We start from the raw sequence: 14,936 nt of genomic DNA on the forward strand, positions 1-14,936 counted from the left end.
AAGGGGCTGTGGGATCCTCTGCTTTGGAGCCAAATCAGATAGAAGTATGAGGAACCTGGGGACCTACTACTTACCGTTGGCATATCAAGTCGGAGGCAATCTCATGGGATGGACCCCTTAACTTGCCGGATCGGACGCGGCTCCCCTGAGTCACGTGGTAGGGCACCTAGCTGGTGTCGCAGACCTGCCGGGGTAGGGCAAATGCGCAGGCCTGGTGTCTGCGGTGTTGAGCGTGGGAAGAGTGGAGCTTTCTGAACCAGGTCTTTATGCTCCTCATCCTGTGTGGTAGACACTCGTCATTTAAGAAGACCGTGGGACTTGAGGGAAACAACATGCACAAGCTTTGGATTCTGACAAACTTCACAGCAAAACAGCAACACACGAGAAACCCTCACTACTTCTCTCTGTGTAGGACCTGTTGGTTATCAATGACTCAGCTCTCTTCCCCTGGCCGTATTCTGATTCTGTTAATCCCAGTCAGATGAAGTGGTAGGGCATCCGAAGACTGAGACTAGTTAGAGACCTTCTGCCCCCATCCAAGACAAAACACTAAGCAACATTCACACAAGGTCCGCACCACTCCCAGCCCTCTTTCCGGGGCTAGCCTTTTAAAATGTAGATTTCATCATTATTCAGGTGGGGCGAGGCCCACAGACCAGGAGCTGGCTGCCATTGGAAAAACAGTTTGTTACCATTCACAGAGCCCCGAAGGTGGGGGCGGGGGGGGGGGCACACCACACCCTATCGGGCCACACAAGGGAGCGCCAGCGTTGGTCTGGAGGCAGAGAGAGGAGCAAGGGCCTGCATTGTGGCTTCTGCAAGAGGCAATGGGGGAGGCAGCCTAAGAGGCATCGCACTGGCCAGTCCGAGCAGTATCAGCAGGCCCTGAGGTGCAGGGACGGTGCGTGTTGCGTGGCACCTGGCCCTGGCATGATGAGGGTGTGGAGTATTAGCCTGGAGTGTAAGAGTCCTGTGAGAGCCCCTTAAGGGAGGTGTGTGGGGTGCGGGTTTTGCACTGGTGGGTCTGCATGTGAAGGGAGCACCTGCAGGTGGGTCTTCTATGATCTCTAGGCACTGGCTAGCCCGGGGAGTGGCAGACTCTGCTGGGTCAGCAAGGCCCCAGGTGTTAAAGCGCCAGGAAACAGAGAGGGTGGAGAGATCGAGCAAAAAAGAAAAAGAAGGAAGAACTCAAAAAAGTATAGAGCAAGAAAATAAAACACATGATTAGTACTAGAAGGCAGTGGCCTTGGTTCTGTGAGGGCTCAGGGCAGTGCGTCTGCAATGCACAGCCAAGCTATGTGGCCTCGAGCAGGTGACTGCTTCGAAGGTGAGAGATGTCCTGAGTTCTGCACGCCTGCCTTGGATGAGAGTCCCCACTGTCCTACTTACTGTTCATCACGGAGCAGCAGGCTCGGGGGTTTACACCTTATTCTCTAACAGGAACACAGCACTAGGCCAGCGCTGTCTCCAGAACAGGAAGGCTTTGTGTATGAACGTGTGTAGGTGGTGAGTCTTCTCCTTCATTTTGGTGTTTGTTTGTTTTCCAGAGAAAGGACACATCAGACACTGAGGCTGAGGGACTTGCTTCAAGGGGAGTTCATTTTATTTGCTTCTGGAGAAGACGAGCTGTCACCAGTGCCGTGACCTGCCTTGCTCTGGGAACACTCTCCCCCACCACAGCCTCCCTGTCCCCTATTCTAAACTGCACTCGGACCCCAGCTAGATGAGGCTGACAAAAGTCTTGCTCACACAAGCCTCCTTCTGACCAGAGGGGTTTTGTCATAGGCCTCTGTCTAGAGTCTGGGGAACCTTGAATAGGCGTGAGTGAGGTAAGGGCAGGAGCCTGGTTCCAGGCATCGGACACGCAGACCTTCTCCTCCACCAGGAGGTGCCAGGGGAGAGGCAGGGTCCAGCCAGCAGTTGCACATCTGGAACAAGTGGTAGAAAAACATCCCAGCCTCATTTGGCAAATGGGCACTCTTCCTTGGTATGGTTATGTCATTCATTCAGCATTGCTCTGTTCATTTCTAGATTTTAAAATACCAACAATATTTAATGGTTGCTTTACCATTGCTAGAAAGAATATAAACAGTCATCATTTCATTTTTATTGGGAATGTGAATTCTACCTGTACAGTTGGGGCATCCTGAGCTGATTTCTATGACCATTGCGAGGAGAAGGCTGGTTGGAGCCCCAGAAGGAGCCCCTTGTCCACTCCCCAGGCCCCTTGGACTCCTAGATCTGGTGTGCAGAAGCGGAGAGAGAGGTACCAATCCCCGAGGCCGACAAGTTCATGAGGGACGCCGTGGGCCCTTGGGGAGGCTGACCGGGCCCAGGGGCAGGAACAGGCATGCGTGTCCCTGAACAACAGGGCAGAGCCAACAGGAAGGGGGAGGGTGTCTGACTGGGAGTAAGAGGAGGCCAGGCATGAAGTAAGTGACTTGCTTTGTTCTCTCAACAGCCCCTGAGAGAACAAAAAGGTAGAAAGAAGGGTCAGTAATGGAGTGGCTGAAGCCACAATGACCTGCTCTGTGAGGTGTCAGGAAAGACAACGGACTGAGACGGAAAAAACTGACGGTTATGTTCACCACCTGCTTCCTCTTTAAAAGAAGGTGATTTCTAAGGGGGATTGACTATCTGCCTAGACCTGTGATATGTGCCAGACTGTAAACTCTGAGAGACTAGGAGAGAGAGATAAATTGCTGTGCAAAAAAGAAAAGAGAGAGCTTTAAAAAATATTGAGGGGGGAGTAAAGGAGGGGTCAAAGCCATGGGACAAAGAAGTGAGCCCCGCTGTGGTCCAAGTGCAGGCAGGGGGACAAGGACAGTCATTTGGCTTTGTGATGTGCGATGCCACAGTGCTCCATGGTATCCAGAAAATGTAGACTCTCATTAATGGGATGTTGCAGGTTTACTTATTCACAGATACGACCATATATTGAGTCTTACTCTGAGGTGGGCACAGGGGCAAGAACAGAGGGTGCCCAACGACATGCTCATTTCTACTTCTCTGGCTAAAGCAAGTCCAGTGGCCACATCCAGGCTCAAGGTTTGTTAATTCTCTCTGTTTCCTAAGAGGAAGAGTTGTTTACATCTGTCTCACCCACGGAGACTGGAAGTTCCTCCACCATCAGGTGATTCTCACTCATCTTGCTGCCTCCAGGGCCTTGCACAGAGCTTGGCACAGAGCAGCTACGGAGTTAGTGTTTATTGCACAAAAGCATCTCTTTAGATTTGCCTCATCTGTCCATCACTGCCATCCTAAGTCCTGACTATTCCGGTATCTCTTCCATGGCTCCCCATCTTCTGAGCTTCTCCCATTGCAAATGCACCCTGCATTCCATCACCATCGTCGTTGATCCCCAGCACCACTTTGATTGTAGCTTGCATTGCCTATCAAACTTTAACGCTTCTATTCTTCCCTCCTTGGAAACATTAAAGGGCCCCTCACTGCCTAGAATCATGTCCACATTCTTTGTTGTGAGGTTCAAAGTCACACGGAGTTCTAAGGATGAAAAGAACTCAGGTATGGAAAAAGCTCTTGAGGAACATTCACAATGATCCAGTTCTTGTCACTGATGGTAGTCATCACTCTTCCCAGTTTTCTCCCATCCAGATATGCACAGTGAGAGGGCCTTTTCCTGCCCCCTTAAGCTTGGATGTGGAGACTGGATTTGTATTTTCCAAAAAAAAAAAAAAAAAAAAAAAAAAAAAGGAAATGAGTGTGTCGCTGAGTGGAACGGTTAAAAAACCCTGCCTGACTTTCCGTGCTTTCTTTTTCATGAGCCAAGTAATGCTGACACTTCGTCAACACGCCCCTGGGGGGAGAACCCCACAGAGGAACCTCCTGGGATTGGTCTGAGACAGGTGCATGGTAGAAACTGCTGTTCCCATTGCCACTTCCTATGGCAGAGGAGGGAGGGAGGCTTCGAGGCCAAATCACTTGCCCAGTTCACTTCACTATTCACGGGTAGAATCAGCATCTCCTCATGTCCAGTGGGAGACCTTGTCCCCAATGCAGGCCCTTCCAGGAAGATACAGGCTGAGTGAAAAGCACGAAAACTTTGTTGTCAGATCTGGCTCAAATGCCAACTTTGCCAAGGGCTCCCAATTTCCACATCAATACAATAGCAGCGACAACAACCACAACCTCTCTCCTAAGTGTATGGGAAGGGTAGAGAGCCCTGGCAGGCCTGCGGTAGGGACTTGGCATAGGTCAGCTAACCTTGTCTCTCTCCCACAGGCCGGCTCTCCTCTTTGTCGCGTGGACTGACCACACTCACTCTGACCACTGCCTGTAAGTCCCTCTCCATCTCCTCCTCTTAACGCTCTCAAAGCCCAACTTTTGCTCCCAGCCTCCTCCTGCGTGCATTCCTGCTCACACCCTTTCCCCCAAACTTGGAGTTCCACCAGCACCTGACCTTTAATTAGCCAGCAGTTTTAACTGTTTCTCTGGCGAGTGCTTATCTCCCTAATCACACTAGACAGCAGAGGGCGTTGACCAGCCTCCCGCCTCTAGCATCCTTCCTGAGATTGGCCCAGGCCCTGTCTCTCATCGAGTGAGTGGCTCTGGGCATGTCCCTTCCTCTCACTGGGCCCAATTCCTCATGTGGGGAGTCACTGGAGGAGCTGGGAAGGCTGCCCTGCTCGTGAACACTAGGTGGATGAATTCATCTGCAAATAGGAAGTTACACATAGGAACTGGCTGCTTTCCTGAGTGCCTCTCTGGACCTGGCATTGTGCCCAGTGCCTTGCATTACCTCTAGCTGTCAGGACCCTAGGACATGGGGTATTTACAGAGGAAGAAAACAAACTTTGGGAGGATTCAGTAGCTTGATGGGCAATAATCAGTTGAAAATGATTTCTAATTAATAACCAAATATTTATGTGCTGAGGATTCAGAGATAAGGCAGATCAGATCCCTGGTTTCATGGAGCTCACAGACCAGCTGACATGAGAGACTTTCAATGATCATTATGTCCACCTTCCTCCTCGTGGCACGTTCTTGGGTCATTATGTTCCATGTGCATACAAGAAACACCATCATCGCTGTGGGCACCTCTAATTCAGCGCCTTTCATGGACTATCACCAGGTAATTCTATATACAGTACCTCATTGACTTCCCAAAACATTCTGAAGAAGGGGTATTATTATTGGTCACTGATGGGTTTGGTTTAAACCCTGATCCTGCCTCAATTTTCGCCTCTGAAAAACAGGGGTCCCTGCCTTGTAGGCCTGCGGCATCGGTGAGGTGAAGTGATGTGCGCTGAGTGCATCGCACAATGCTGGGCACGTAGAAACGTTTGGTGATTGTGTGGGCGCTTTTCATCTCTGTCTGCCTTAACAACTGGTATGAAATGGCCATTGAAAGAACGAAGGAATAAAAGATGGAAGGAAGAAGAGAGAAGGGAGAACTCAGAAGAGGGGGAAAGAGAGGAGAAGAAGGGATGCCAGACTTAAGGGGAACACTTGAGCAAAGGAACACAAAGGGGCGCTGCTCAGCTGGGGATGGGACGGGAACTGAGGGTGGGGAAGGAGCACTGGAAAAGGAGTCTCCCAGTTGGCCACGTGTGGACAGTGTGGGGAAGGGTGATCCAGGCAGGAGCCGAGCCCATGCAGTGGGCAAAGGCTTGGGAGGGCACAGGGCACTCTGGAGAGGGAGTGGGTTGGGTTCTGCTGGCTACCATGTCTAGCAGGGGATGGAGGTGGAGGGAAGAGGGCAGATTGGTAAGGCGGCCGGAGCCCAGAGCACCTCCTGTCCTCTGCCCTAATCACGAGTCACATTCTGGTGGCAATAGGGAGCCGCTAGGGTTTGAAGCAGGAGGATGACAGGACCAGATGTGCTGCCAGCCACCCCTCCCCATCTTGGAGCCGCTTGCATCCAGCAAACAACACCTGTGCAGCATCAGCCTTTCCCAGCTGGTCTCATCTGTCGTCAGCTGTCATCTTTAATATCTGTCACAACCAGTGTGACCATTGGGAGAATGAACTCCGGAGTAAGACAGACTTAGCTTCTAAGATATTTAACCTCCTGGAGCCTCATTTGTCTCACCTGTAAAATGGGTCAGGACACCCCCCCTTCCTGAGGGTGGGGGCAGCGTAAGTAATGCAATCAAGGCTCTTGGTGCTCCGCCTAAGTGCCTGCTCTTCTCCATGTGGTTGTTACCCACTCCTACACGGCATGTCTTGGGACATGGCCCCCCCCCACCCCCCCACCCCCGCAAACTCCGTGTCCCCAGGAGATGCTCCTGGCGAATGGGAACAAGTCCAGTCATTTGTCTGAGGACGTCCCTGTCTCCCCAGAAGTCCAGTAGTCCGCCCTCCACCCACCCACCCATGGCAGGCTCTGGAATGTGAAGGGCCTCAGGACGTTTTTCAAATAGAAGCTGTCAAGATTGCTTAGGTTGCTTTTTGTTTTTCAAAGTGAAGAAATTTGTACTTAAGGCCTGGGAACAGATGGCTACAGGCTCCTCAAACAATGGCTGTGGCATGAGGCGACAGGATGATTTGTTCCGAGTTTGGCATGTCTTGCGCCTCTGGCAGCATCTGGAGTTCATGGAGAAGCACACAGAGCCCCAAACTGACTTCATCTGAAGCCTCTTAAAGAGTCGATGTCGCCTTGAGAATCGAGGAGCCCTTGTTGCAAACTTTTCTGAAAGATTCGTGTTCATGAGATGTCACTCTGACTTTTCTATGTTCATTCTGGGAAGACATGAAATTGTCCTGGCACCAAGCAGATGACATGCCATCGGTCATCTTCTTACTTTACTGAAACTGTCAGCTCCAAATTCGCATGCCACCGCAATAGCTCCCTGGCTGATCTTTTAAAAAGTAGTTAATTGTTTCATTGATAAAGAAATGTTAGTTCGGCCCATATGAAACTGCTGTTTTGTGGGTTAAAAGTGACACCACTTGAGCAATTTCATACGATTCATCCTAATGAACCGCAAAGCATAGTGAACAAACATAAAAAGTACGAAGGGGTGGTACATAGGTCTGTCTCCTACTCCAGTTTTCTGTTTTCTCTCCCCAAAGGCAATAGCTGCTGCCAGTGATTTGAAAAACAATTGCGTACAATTTGAGACAAGTTTCATATATATATTAATGCACAAACATATAGAAGCATGTTGTGCACACTGTTTTTTTAAAACACTCATTTCTTTAGCTGCATCTATTATAATCATTCCAACGAACCCCTTCATGGTTTCAGCCAGTCCCTATGCCTATGTCTGTGGTTTCCAGTGTTTTCCTGTTGCAACGAGCATGCCCACCATCCGGCTTGGCTTTGTGCAAGTCTATGCACATAAATCTCTGGAAGGGAAATGATTAGCCTGAAGGGCTTGTGATTTTTAATTTTGAGAAACAGTAGCAAATTCCCCTCAAAATGGGTTGCACTGGTTTACATTCTTTCCAACACTGCATTCTTCTCGCTCTGCAGTCTGTACTTCATACTTCTCAATCTCATGCCTTTGCTCCCCACTTGCAGATATTTGGGGGCCATAAATAGTTCGTATTAATTAACAAAGCTACACTAAAGCGCCAGCGCTCAGAATGCTCCCCCGGCCGCCGGCTCGCAGGCCGGCTCTCGGTCCTCCCCTGCACTGCCGTTGTATTGAGGGGTGGGGCTGGGAGCTGGTGCGAGCTCGAGCTCGCTTCCCAGACCCCCTTGGTCGTTGGCTTCAGGTTAGGATTGGCCAGTGAAACAGAGGGAGGGAGGAAGTCAGAACATTCTCTGTTTCTGGTGGCGTTTCTCGCAGCTTTGACTCTAGTTCCCCTCAGAGGGTTTGTCCCACTAGAGTCGCAGCTCCAGCCGGGTCCCCAGGCCCCTGGGCTGGGTCACTCCACCTGCTTTCTTTGTCTCTTCAGCCCTGGGGCTGCTAATAGGAAGCTCCCGGCCCTGGGGCTGCCTCCCTGTGCCTCATTTGCTCTTTTAGCTTTCCCAGTACTATTGTAGCTGGTTCCAGTATTATTGTAACTGCTTTAGTTTATGTATTTCATTCCTACCCCCACCCGCACCGCCTCAACCTGGCACTGAACCGTCCCACCTGGGGCTGACAAAAGCAAGGACACATGGCCACATTCTCACACCCCTGTCAGGAATAGAGTGGAAATAGCTGCAAGAAAAATTTTGGCAGGCAGTTTGGGAATATGTTCCAAGAGATTTAAAAACGTGCTCTTGCCCTATCTTTTAGAGAGACAAATTGAAATATTTATGAATGAAATGATGTGTGACTGGGATTTGGTTCAAAACAATACAGGGGAGAGGATGGTTGGAACCTTTTAATAGCTGAAGTGAGATTGGCCACACATTGATAGTTGTTTAACCTGGGAGAAGGATACTCAGGCATTTACTACACTCATCCCTTTACTTGTGAATGTTTGAGCTTTAAAATAATGAAAAGTGCCCTGGCTGGTGTGGCTCAGTGGATTGAGTGCCAGCCTGTGAACCAAAGGGTTGCCAGTTAGATTCCCAGTGTAGTGCACATGCCTGGGTTGCAGACCAGGTCCCCAACAGAGGGCACACAAGAGGCAACCACACATTGATGTTTCTCTCCTTCCCTTCCCCACTCTAAAAACAAACAAACAAATACATAAATAAATGCTTCTTTCAGAAGCAGAATGTTGGACCCTGCAGTCTACTTTGTAGGGATTTTTCCTGAAGAGAATAAGTCTAATGTTTTTTAAAAAGATTTATCTTTAAGGAAATAAGGATAAATAACCAAGCCCTGAACTATGGGCCAGAAACCCTATAAGGAGCTTCATCAAAAATGTTGCATTGAATCCACCCAACCTTTTGTTAAGATGATAATATCTCCCCATTCTGCAGACAAGGACTGAAAGAATCAGAAGAATGAAGTGACTTGCAAAGGCCCGTAAGACACAGGGGGCAATGGTTTCAAATCCAGGTTCCTTCCGTTTCTCCTGAAAGTTAGCAGCTTCGAGTCTGTATGTATGCCTGGGAGTGTGGGCTCTAGGGGAGATTCCAGACCCAGACTCTTATTAACTCTGACGCAGCAAATCTCATACCTCCCTGCACCCCTACTTCCTTATCTATAGGCCAGTCTTCACCGCAGGATGGTCTTTGGGATGAAACAAGATCATGCTGGGATTTCAAGCTTGGCTACACATCGCACTGACCTGTGGAGCTTCAAAAATCCCTGAGCTGTCCATTTATTGTTGGTCTGAAAGCCCCCTGGGTGATTGCAGCATGCAGCCACGCCTGGGAACCACCGCCTCTATCATACAGGGAGCGACTGGTAAGTGCCCATTTTGTGCTGTTTGACACTCACACCTGCGTCTGCTCTGAGGTCGACCCCCTTGCCTTGCCTTGTTCCCAGATTGTGAGCGCTCCAGCTTCAAGCATCCCCGATAGCAGTGGTATCTATTTTGGGGGGCTTATCTGGATTCTTGGACTCTTGTTTTTGCCAAACCCCAGCCCCAGAGCACTCAAGCTGTAGACGTGAAGAAGAGAAAGAGGAGGAGCCATGGGAAGTAAACTGGGAGGCAGGTTAAGGAAATCTTAAAGGTTGCCCTAAAGAACCAACTTTGTCCTTACCTTTTCCTACTTCATGGAAAGTGTTTCTGGCCAGTCCGCAAGTATGGGAGGCCTGAACAACCCTTAGGCAGAGGGTGGACTTTGGGAAGTGACTAGGAACAGGGAGGCTCCGGTGACACTCAGATCCTTGACGTGACATGTCATGAGTCTCATGTAGCCTTCCTGAAAAATTGCCTTCTTTTCTCCTCTCTCAGCTAATTGGCTCATTCATTCACTCACTCATTCACTCACATATAACAAAATCTTAATGAGAATCCATTGGGTAAGAACCCATGTTTTAGACCGTAATTAAATCATGTCTAATTCTTATTGGATAGATACACTTAGATCACCTTTTAAAAGGGGAACCCGAGGCTTAGACAAAAAGAAAAAAAAAAAAAACTTGTCTCAGGCCACACAGAGAGAAACTCAAATCCAGTTTTCTTTTCCTCTGAAGCCCATCATCTTTGCCCTTGTCATGATTTCTCTCCTCTTTTATTCACTCAACCAATATTTACTGAGGATTTATTATGTGCTGGGCTGCACCCAAGCGCTGGGGCTGCAGTGACAGACACGATGGCGACTCTCTTTTCTGGGTTATTATCTATGTATCCAACTACCTGATGGGAACTTCCCCTGAATAACCCATCTCAAACTCACCAGTGCCCAAAACAGCCTTTCTCTAGAATCTTCTCCCCATGCTCCATCCTGATCCCTCACCCAGTAGGGTGGCTCATGTTTTTGAGGGAGAGATTTCAAGGTGAGTGAGCACTGCATGTGCTGTGTTATGAAAATCAGCATCAGGGAGGAAGGAGGGGTGGGGCCTGCATTTGCACAGAGGCTGTCAACCCCAGGCACTTACCTGTCCTTTGTTCTGCCAAAACCAATTTAGGAGGGAGCCTGGGAAAAGAGGGGGATGGGTCAAAGGCCAGGTGAGACGCGCTAGACTCCAGAACTTCAAGTCAGCACCAGTGTGGATGAGCGTTACAACACTGAGCCCAGGCCACCAGGGGAAAGAGGCCCTGTTTTCTGCTGAGACATGGTTTTATAAGGAACGTGAGACATTCCTGCTACTTCGTGGCTCTAGGGGAAGCAGACACGCTATCCATTCTGCAGCTCCTTTTACTTACCTGAAAAGGTTTCTGTCTCTTGCTAGCAAAGGGGAATCATATCTTAATAAAACACATGCGCGCGCGCACGCGCGCACACACACACACACACACACACACACACACACTGCCTCCTCCACTTGGTATCCAGAAGTCCTCAGAGAGAATAGGGAGAGCCAAGCCAGATATTCTGTGGTGTCTTTATATGTTTTTTACTGTGTTCTTAAAACATCCCTTCAGGCTGTGACTATGAGGAGACTGAGCAGGAATGGAAAGTTTAGCTTCTGGAAATTTGTTTATCAAAGAACATAAAAGGGACTGTTGTTGGCTTTATGGCTTGGTTCCTGTCTAAAGACCACAAATGTCACTTTCCTCTGATCAAGAAAATTGTGCAGCAGAAAGGGCTTGGAGACCTCCAGACCTGGGTAGCTCACTTGCAGTCTGTGCCTCTTAGAGGCTCTGAGACCCTGGCAAGTTTCTCGGCTTCTCTGAGCCTCACTTTTTGTATCTAGGAAATGAGGACAATAGCATTTATCAGACAGAAATGTTGGGGGGATTTAAGAAAATAAGGCAAAGCCACTGGCACATAGTAGGTGATGGGTAATGGCTGTTCCTCTTTGTTTATTGTATTACTTTTTAAAGAGTTTACATAAGAATTTTTTGACCTCTCTCCATAAGTGAAGTCTAGCCTTGCACTGTGGACTTCAGACTGTTGCTTGCGTTGAACTGCTACTATGTGAGCATTGGGTGGAGCTCTAGGTGTCTGAGACTTATTGACTAATGTATGTCTTACAACAACCCTTAAAGATTGTTTCTTTATCCCCCTCGTCAAGGTGAACCCCTTGGGGGTCAGAAGAGTTCAATGACTGATCCGGGGGGCCTTGGTTGGGAAGCAGCAGAGACAAACCTCTAACCCTGGCCCTGCTGACTCTACCACGTTGGAAACAAGCCTCCTCCCAGTTCTGCCAGTGGCCAGAGCCATGTGTGACTTAGAAGAACCATTGATCTTATAGGCTGGAGAGGTCCTAAAGAAGCCTTCCCATTTGATTTGGTCTGGTCTGGCTGGTTCTCCATGTTTACATTATCTAGGCCAGGTTTAAGGACCCCTGGAAGAGTTTTCCTGTTTCAGGACGATGTAGAATTAAGATGTATAAGTGGGCAGGGGGCAGGGGGCAGAGGGCTGACAATCTGTGCAGATGATAAGAGAAAATCCTCCTGTGTGGGGCCAGGAAGACCAGTGGGAGGGTCTGAGCTGTTAGGCCCTTTCTCTTGGGAACAGGGATAAGGTTCACAGGTCAGGTCTCTCTTATAATGACTCTGCCATCTTTAATATTTCTGAACATGTCAAGCATGACCCAGCTATTGAAATACAAATGCCATAAGAAGATGAATTATTTTTTCTTTTTTGTTTGCTGTTATTTCTTTCCCCTAGAATGATGCCTGGCCCATAATGGGAGCTCATAGCTTATTAATTTCAGGGCATGTGTACTGACTGTCCCTCTGGTTAGAGCACCCTTGCCCAAGAGAGTCACCTGGCTTGATTGCTCGCTTCATTTAGGTCTAGACTCAGAAGTCACCTCCATAGAGAGGCCTCCCCTAAATTCCTCATCTAAAACTGGTTATCTTCCATCACTTTCAACCACCCCTCCTTTACTTTTCCTCTTTGATGCTTGCACATTTATGAGTTTATCATCAGTTTTCCACTGGTAGTTCCATGGGGGCAGAACTGCCATCTCTTGTGGACTGCTCTATGCCCAGCTCCTAGAAAAGTCTGACAGAGTCTGTGCTCAATATAGTACGTGTTATATGACAGAGTGAACAAATGAATACAAGTTTACTCCATGGAATAAGGTTAGCATAGTGCCTGGACATAGAAAGTGAGAGATACATGTTGCGTTGATGATGACGACGACGATGACAACATTCAAATGGACTCTGAGGCTGTCACACTCTGGATTGGCCATTGACCATGCTCAATGTAGGTCCTGGTCCGACAGTGAGTGTAAAATACTACTCTTCCACTCCACTGGCCATTCTTCCCTGCCACCGACTCTGAAGAGACTCCCAAACACACTGTGCATTCACCAAACCTGGCTCCTCACTTTCTGTTCTCTGTGCAATTGTGACAAGGCAATGGGGACAGTTTGTTCCCTCTCCCCAGCTATTGCATTAAAACATTTTCAGATCCTTCGTACTAACGTGTAAATGACTAACCACGGTGCCATCCCTGTGTCTCACCACATCCCAGCTATGTGGCCTCTTCCCTCTTCTATGATTTTCTCCTATCTTTGCTTGTATGCATGCTGTTGTCTGCCTAACATGCCTCCATTCTGCCCTGTTTCCTACCTACAGATACTCTTTTTAGATTTTAGCTCCAGTATCACCTCTTTCTTAAAGCTCAAATTGAGATCTTCCAGCAGTTTCTTCCTCCTCTCTTTGGTTTATCATGCTGCCTGCCCCCACATCCTTTCCATCAGAGTGTTTATCACAGGACACTGGTCGTTCTCAGACTTTTCTCCCTCAGGCCAGAAATGAGCTCCTCCAGGTCAGGGGTCCTGCAGATGGTATCTGGTAATGGGAAGCTCTGACTTGAGCCCATAGAGGGTGTTTATCCAGCCTGCGGAGTTGGCTTACAGACCTTGTAGGTTCATATCCTGCCTCCCTTCCTACTATCTGTGAAACCGTGGCAGGTGTCTTACCTCATGCCCCAGGTGTCCCTTTTGAAATCAGTACAGTGAGCCTCAAACTCCACAGACCAACAGAGGAAAGTACAAAGAGAGGGGTTTGGAGTTTGTCACCTTATGGGATGACTTGGGATGAGTGGGGAACAGGAAACCATTCTTTAGATATTTTTTCACCAGATTTACAGGAACCTGCTTATGAGTCCATTGGAAAGACACTTAGAGAAACTAGACAATGGTTGAATGTATGTTTTAAAAATGCACAGAGCTTTATTATTTTTGTTAATTCAGCCAAAAGTGCCTTGCACAGAAATCATCCCTCTGGCTCATTCAAGCTCAGAGACAGCTTGTCATCGCTCAGACACACAGAGCTTTGTGGACCCTGGAAACACCGGGGGAAACAACGGCTGAAGCTCACACCTGAGGAAGGGAATATAAATCAAACTCCAAAACACAAAACAGAAGTTACAAAATCGTTTAAATAACTCCCCACATGCTGTAGTACAAATGTTCATCTTACAGGGAACTTGGAGAGCTTTACCGCACCCTGAAGGGCTTGGACAGGACACCTAGTGGCCTCCGCTCTCTTTGGACCTCATTAGCATGAATTGCCCTCCACCATGATCATGAAGAATTTGCAGAAAGAGCTCCAGTACTGCCCACAGTACTCCTCGGCTGCCTTCTTCTGCTTTGCCATGTCCGGGTCGTCCAGGCACTCGGGGTCATTGGAGCCCCAGGTCTTGGACTCTGCAGGGCCAGAGAGGGTGTTCTCTTTGACCTTGTCAGGCTCCACGAGGGAGGCCTCATTGTCTATGCTCTGCTCGGTGGAAGGCGGCTCCATGGTCTCCTGGCTGGATTTCTTCCTAATTAGAGTAGAGTTCACCAGCCTGAGATTAGATTCTGGAAACTTCTTTCTGCACACCCTGGTCTTCAGGACGCTCTTGGGATCCCCACAGATGACCTTCTGAGAACGCAGGCTCCTGCCAATTTGTTTCCAATAGCTCTTTTTGTTCAACTCCAGGCACAAGGCTGGGTTGCCAGTAAAGAAACAGGAAAACTTCTCATCTAGTCGGGTGCAATCAACCTTCAGGACGATGCCCTTCTCCTCAGTCACCACCCATGTGCAGTCGGCCTGGTCTTGGGTGACCAACTTGCCCTTGATCAGGTACTTTGGTGGCTGGCTTCTCTGCTCAGTCTGGGGCTTGCCCAGAGTGGTGGCTTTGTTGACACGTCTATTCTTTACTTCCTTTTTGCCCTCCACCAAGAACACCTGAGCAGCCAGGAGGAGGAAGGACAGCAGGGTGAGGCTGTGGATCCTCATGCCTTCAGTTTGGTGGGAACCTGTTTGACACAAGGTAGGTGAGCCCATGCTAGGCAGCAGGTCAGCAGTGCAGGGCTGCAAACTGAGCCTCCCTTCCCTCTGACACACAAGGCCCACTTAGGAGTGAAATCAAGAAGGCTTCTGGTTCCTGGAATTACTAGACAATAAGCCTGTCTATTCATATTTCTGCTTGACTAGAGTCTTGGATATCAAAAACCTACTACTCTTCATTCTTCCCTTCCCTGCTCTCTGAACCTTATTAACTCTCACTCCCTTGTTTACACCCTTAT

The 14,936-nt window shown here is 48.8% G+C and overlaps 1 protein-coding gene across 1 annotated transcript; it reads right to left on the reverse strand.

The window, feature by feature from the left end:
* Positions 1-13,923: 13,923 nt before the first annotated feature.
* Positions 13,924-14,658, reverse strand: LOC129077689 (fibroblast growth factor-binding protein 1-like). Its single transcript, XM_054582241.1, has one exon. The coding sequence runs from the start codon at positions 14,644-14,646 to the stop codon at positions 13,924-13,926; it is 723 nt and encodes a 240-aa protein (XP_054438216.1). The 5' UTR covers positions 14,647-14,658.
* Positions 14,659-14,936: the final 278 nt, after the last annotated feature.

The sequence above is a fragment of the Pteronotus mesoamericanus genome, unplaced genomic scaffold (genome assembly GCF_021234165.1).
Source record: "Pteronotus mesoamericanus isolate MK-2021 breed Mesoamerican mustached bat unplaced genomic scaffold, CSHL_Meso_final contig_68, whole genome shotgun sequence".
Lineage (NCBI taxonomy): Eukaryota > Metazoa > Chordata > Mammalia > Chiroptera > Mormoopidae > Pteronotus > Pteronotus mesoamericanus.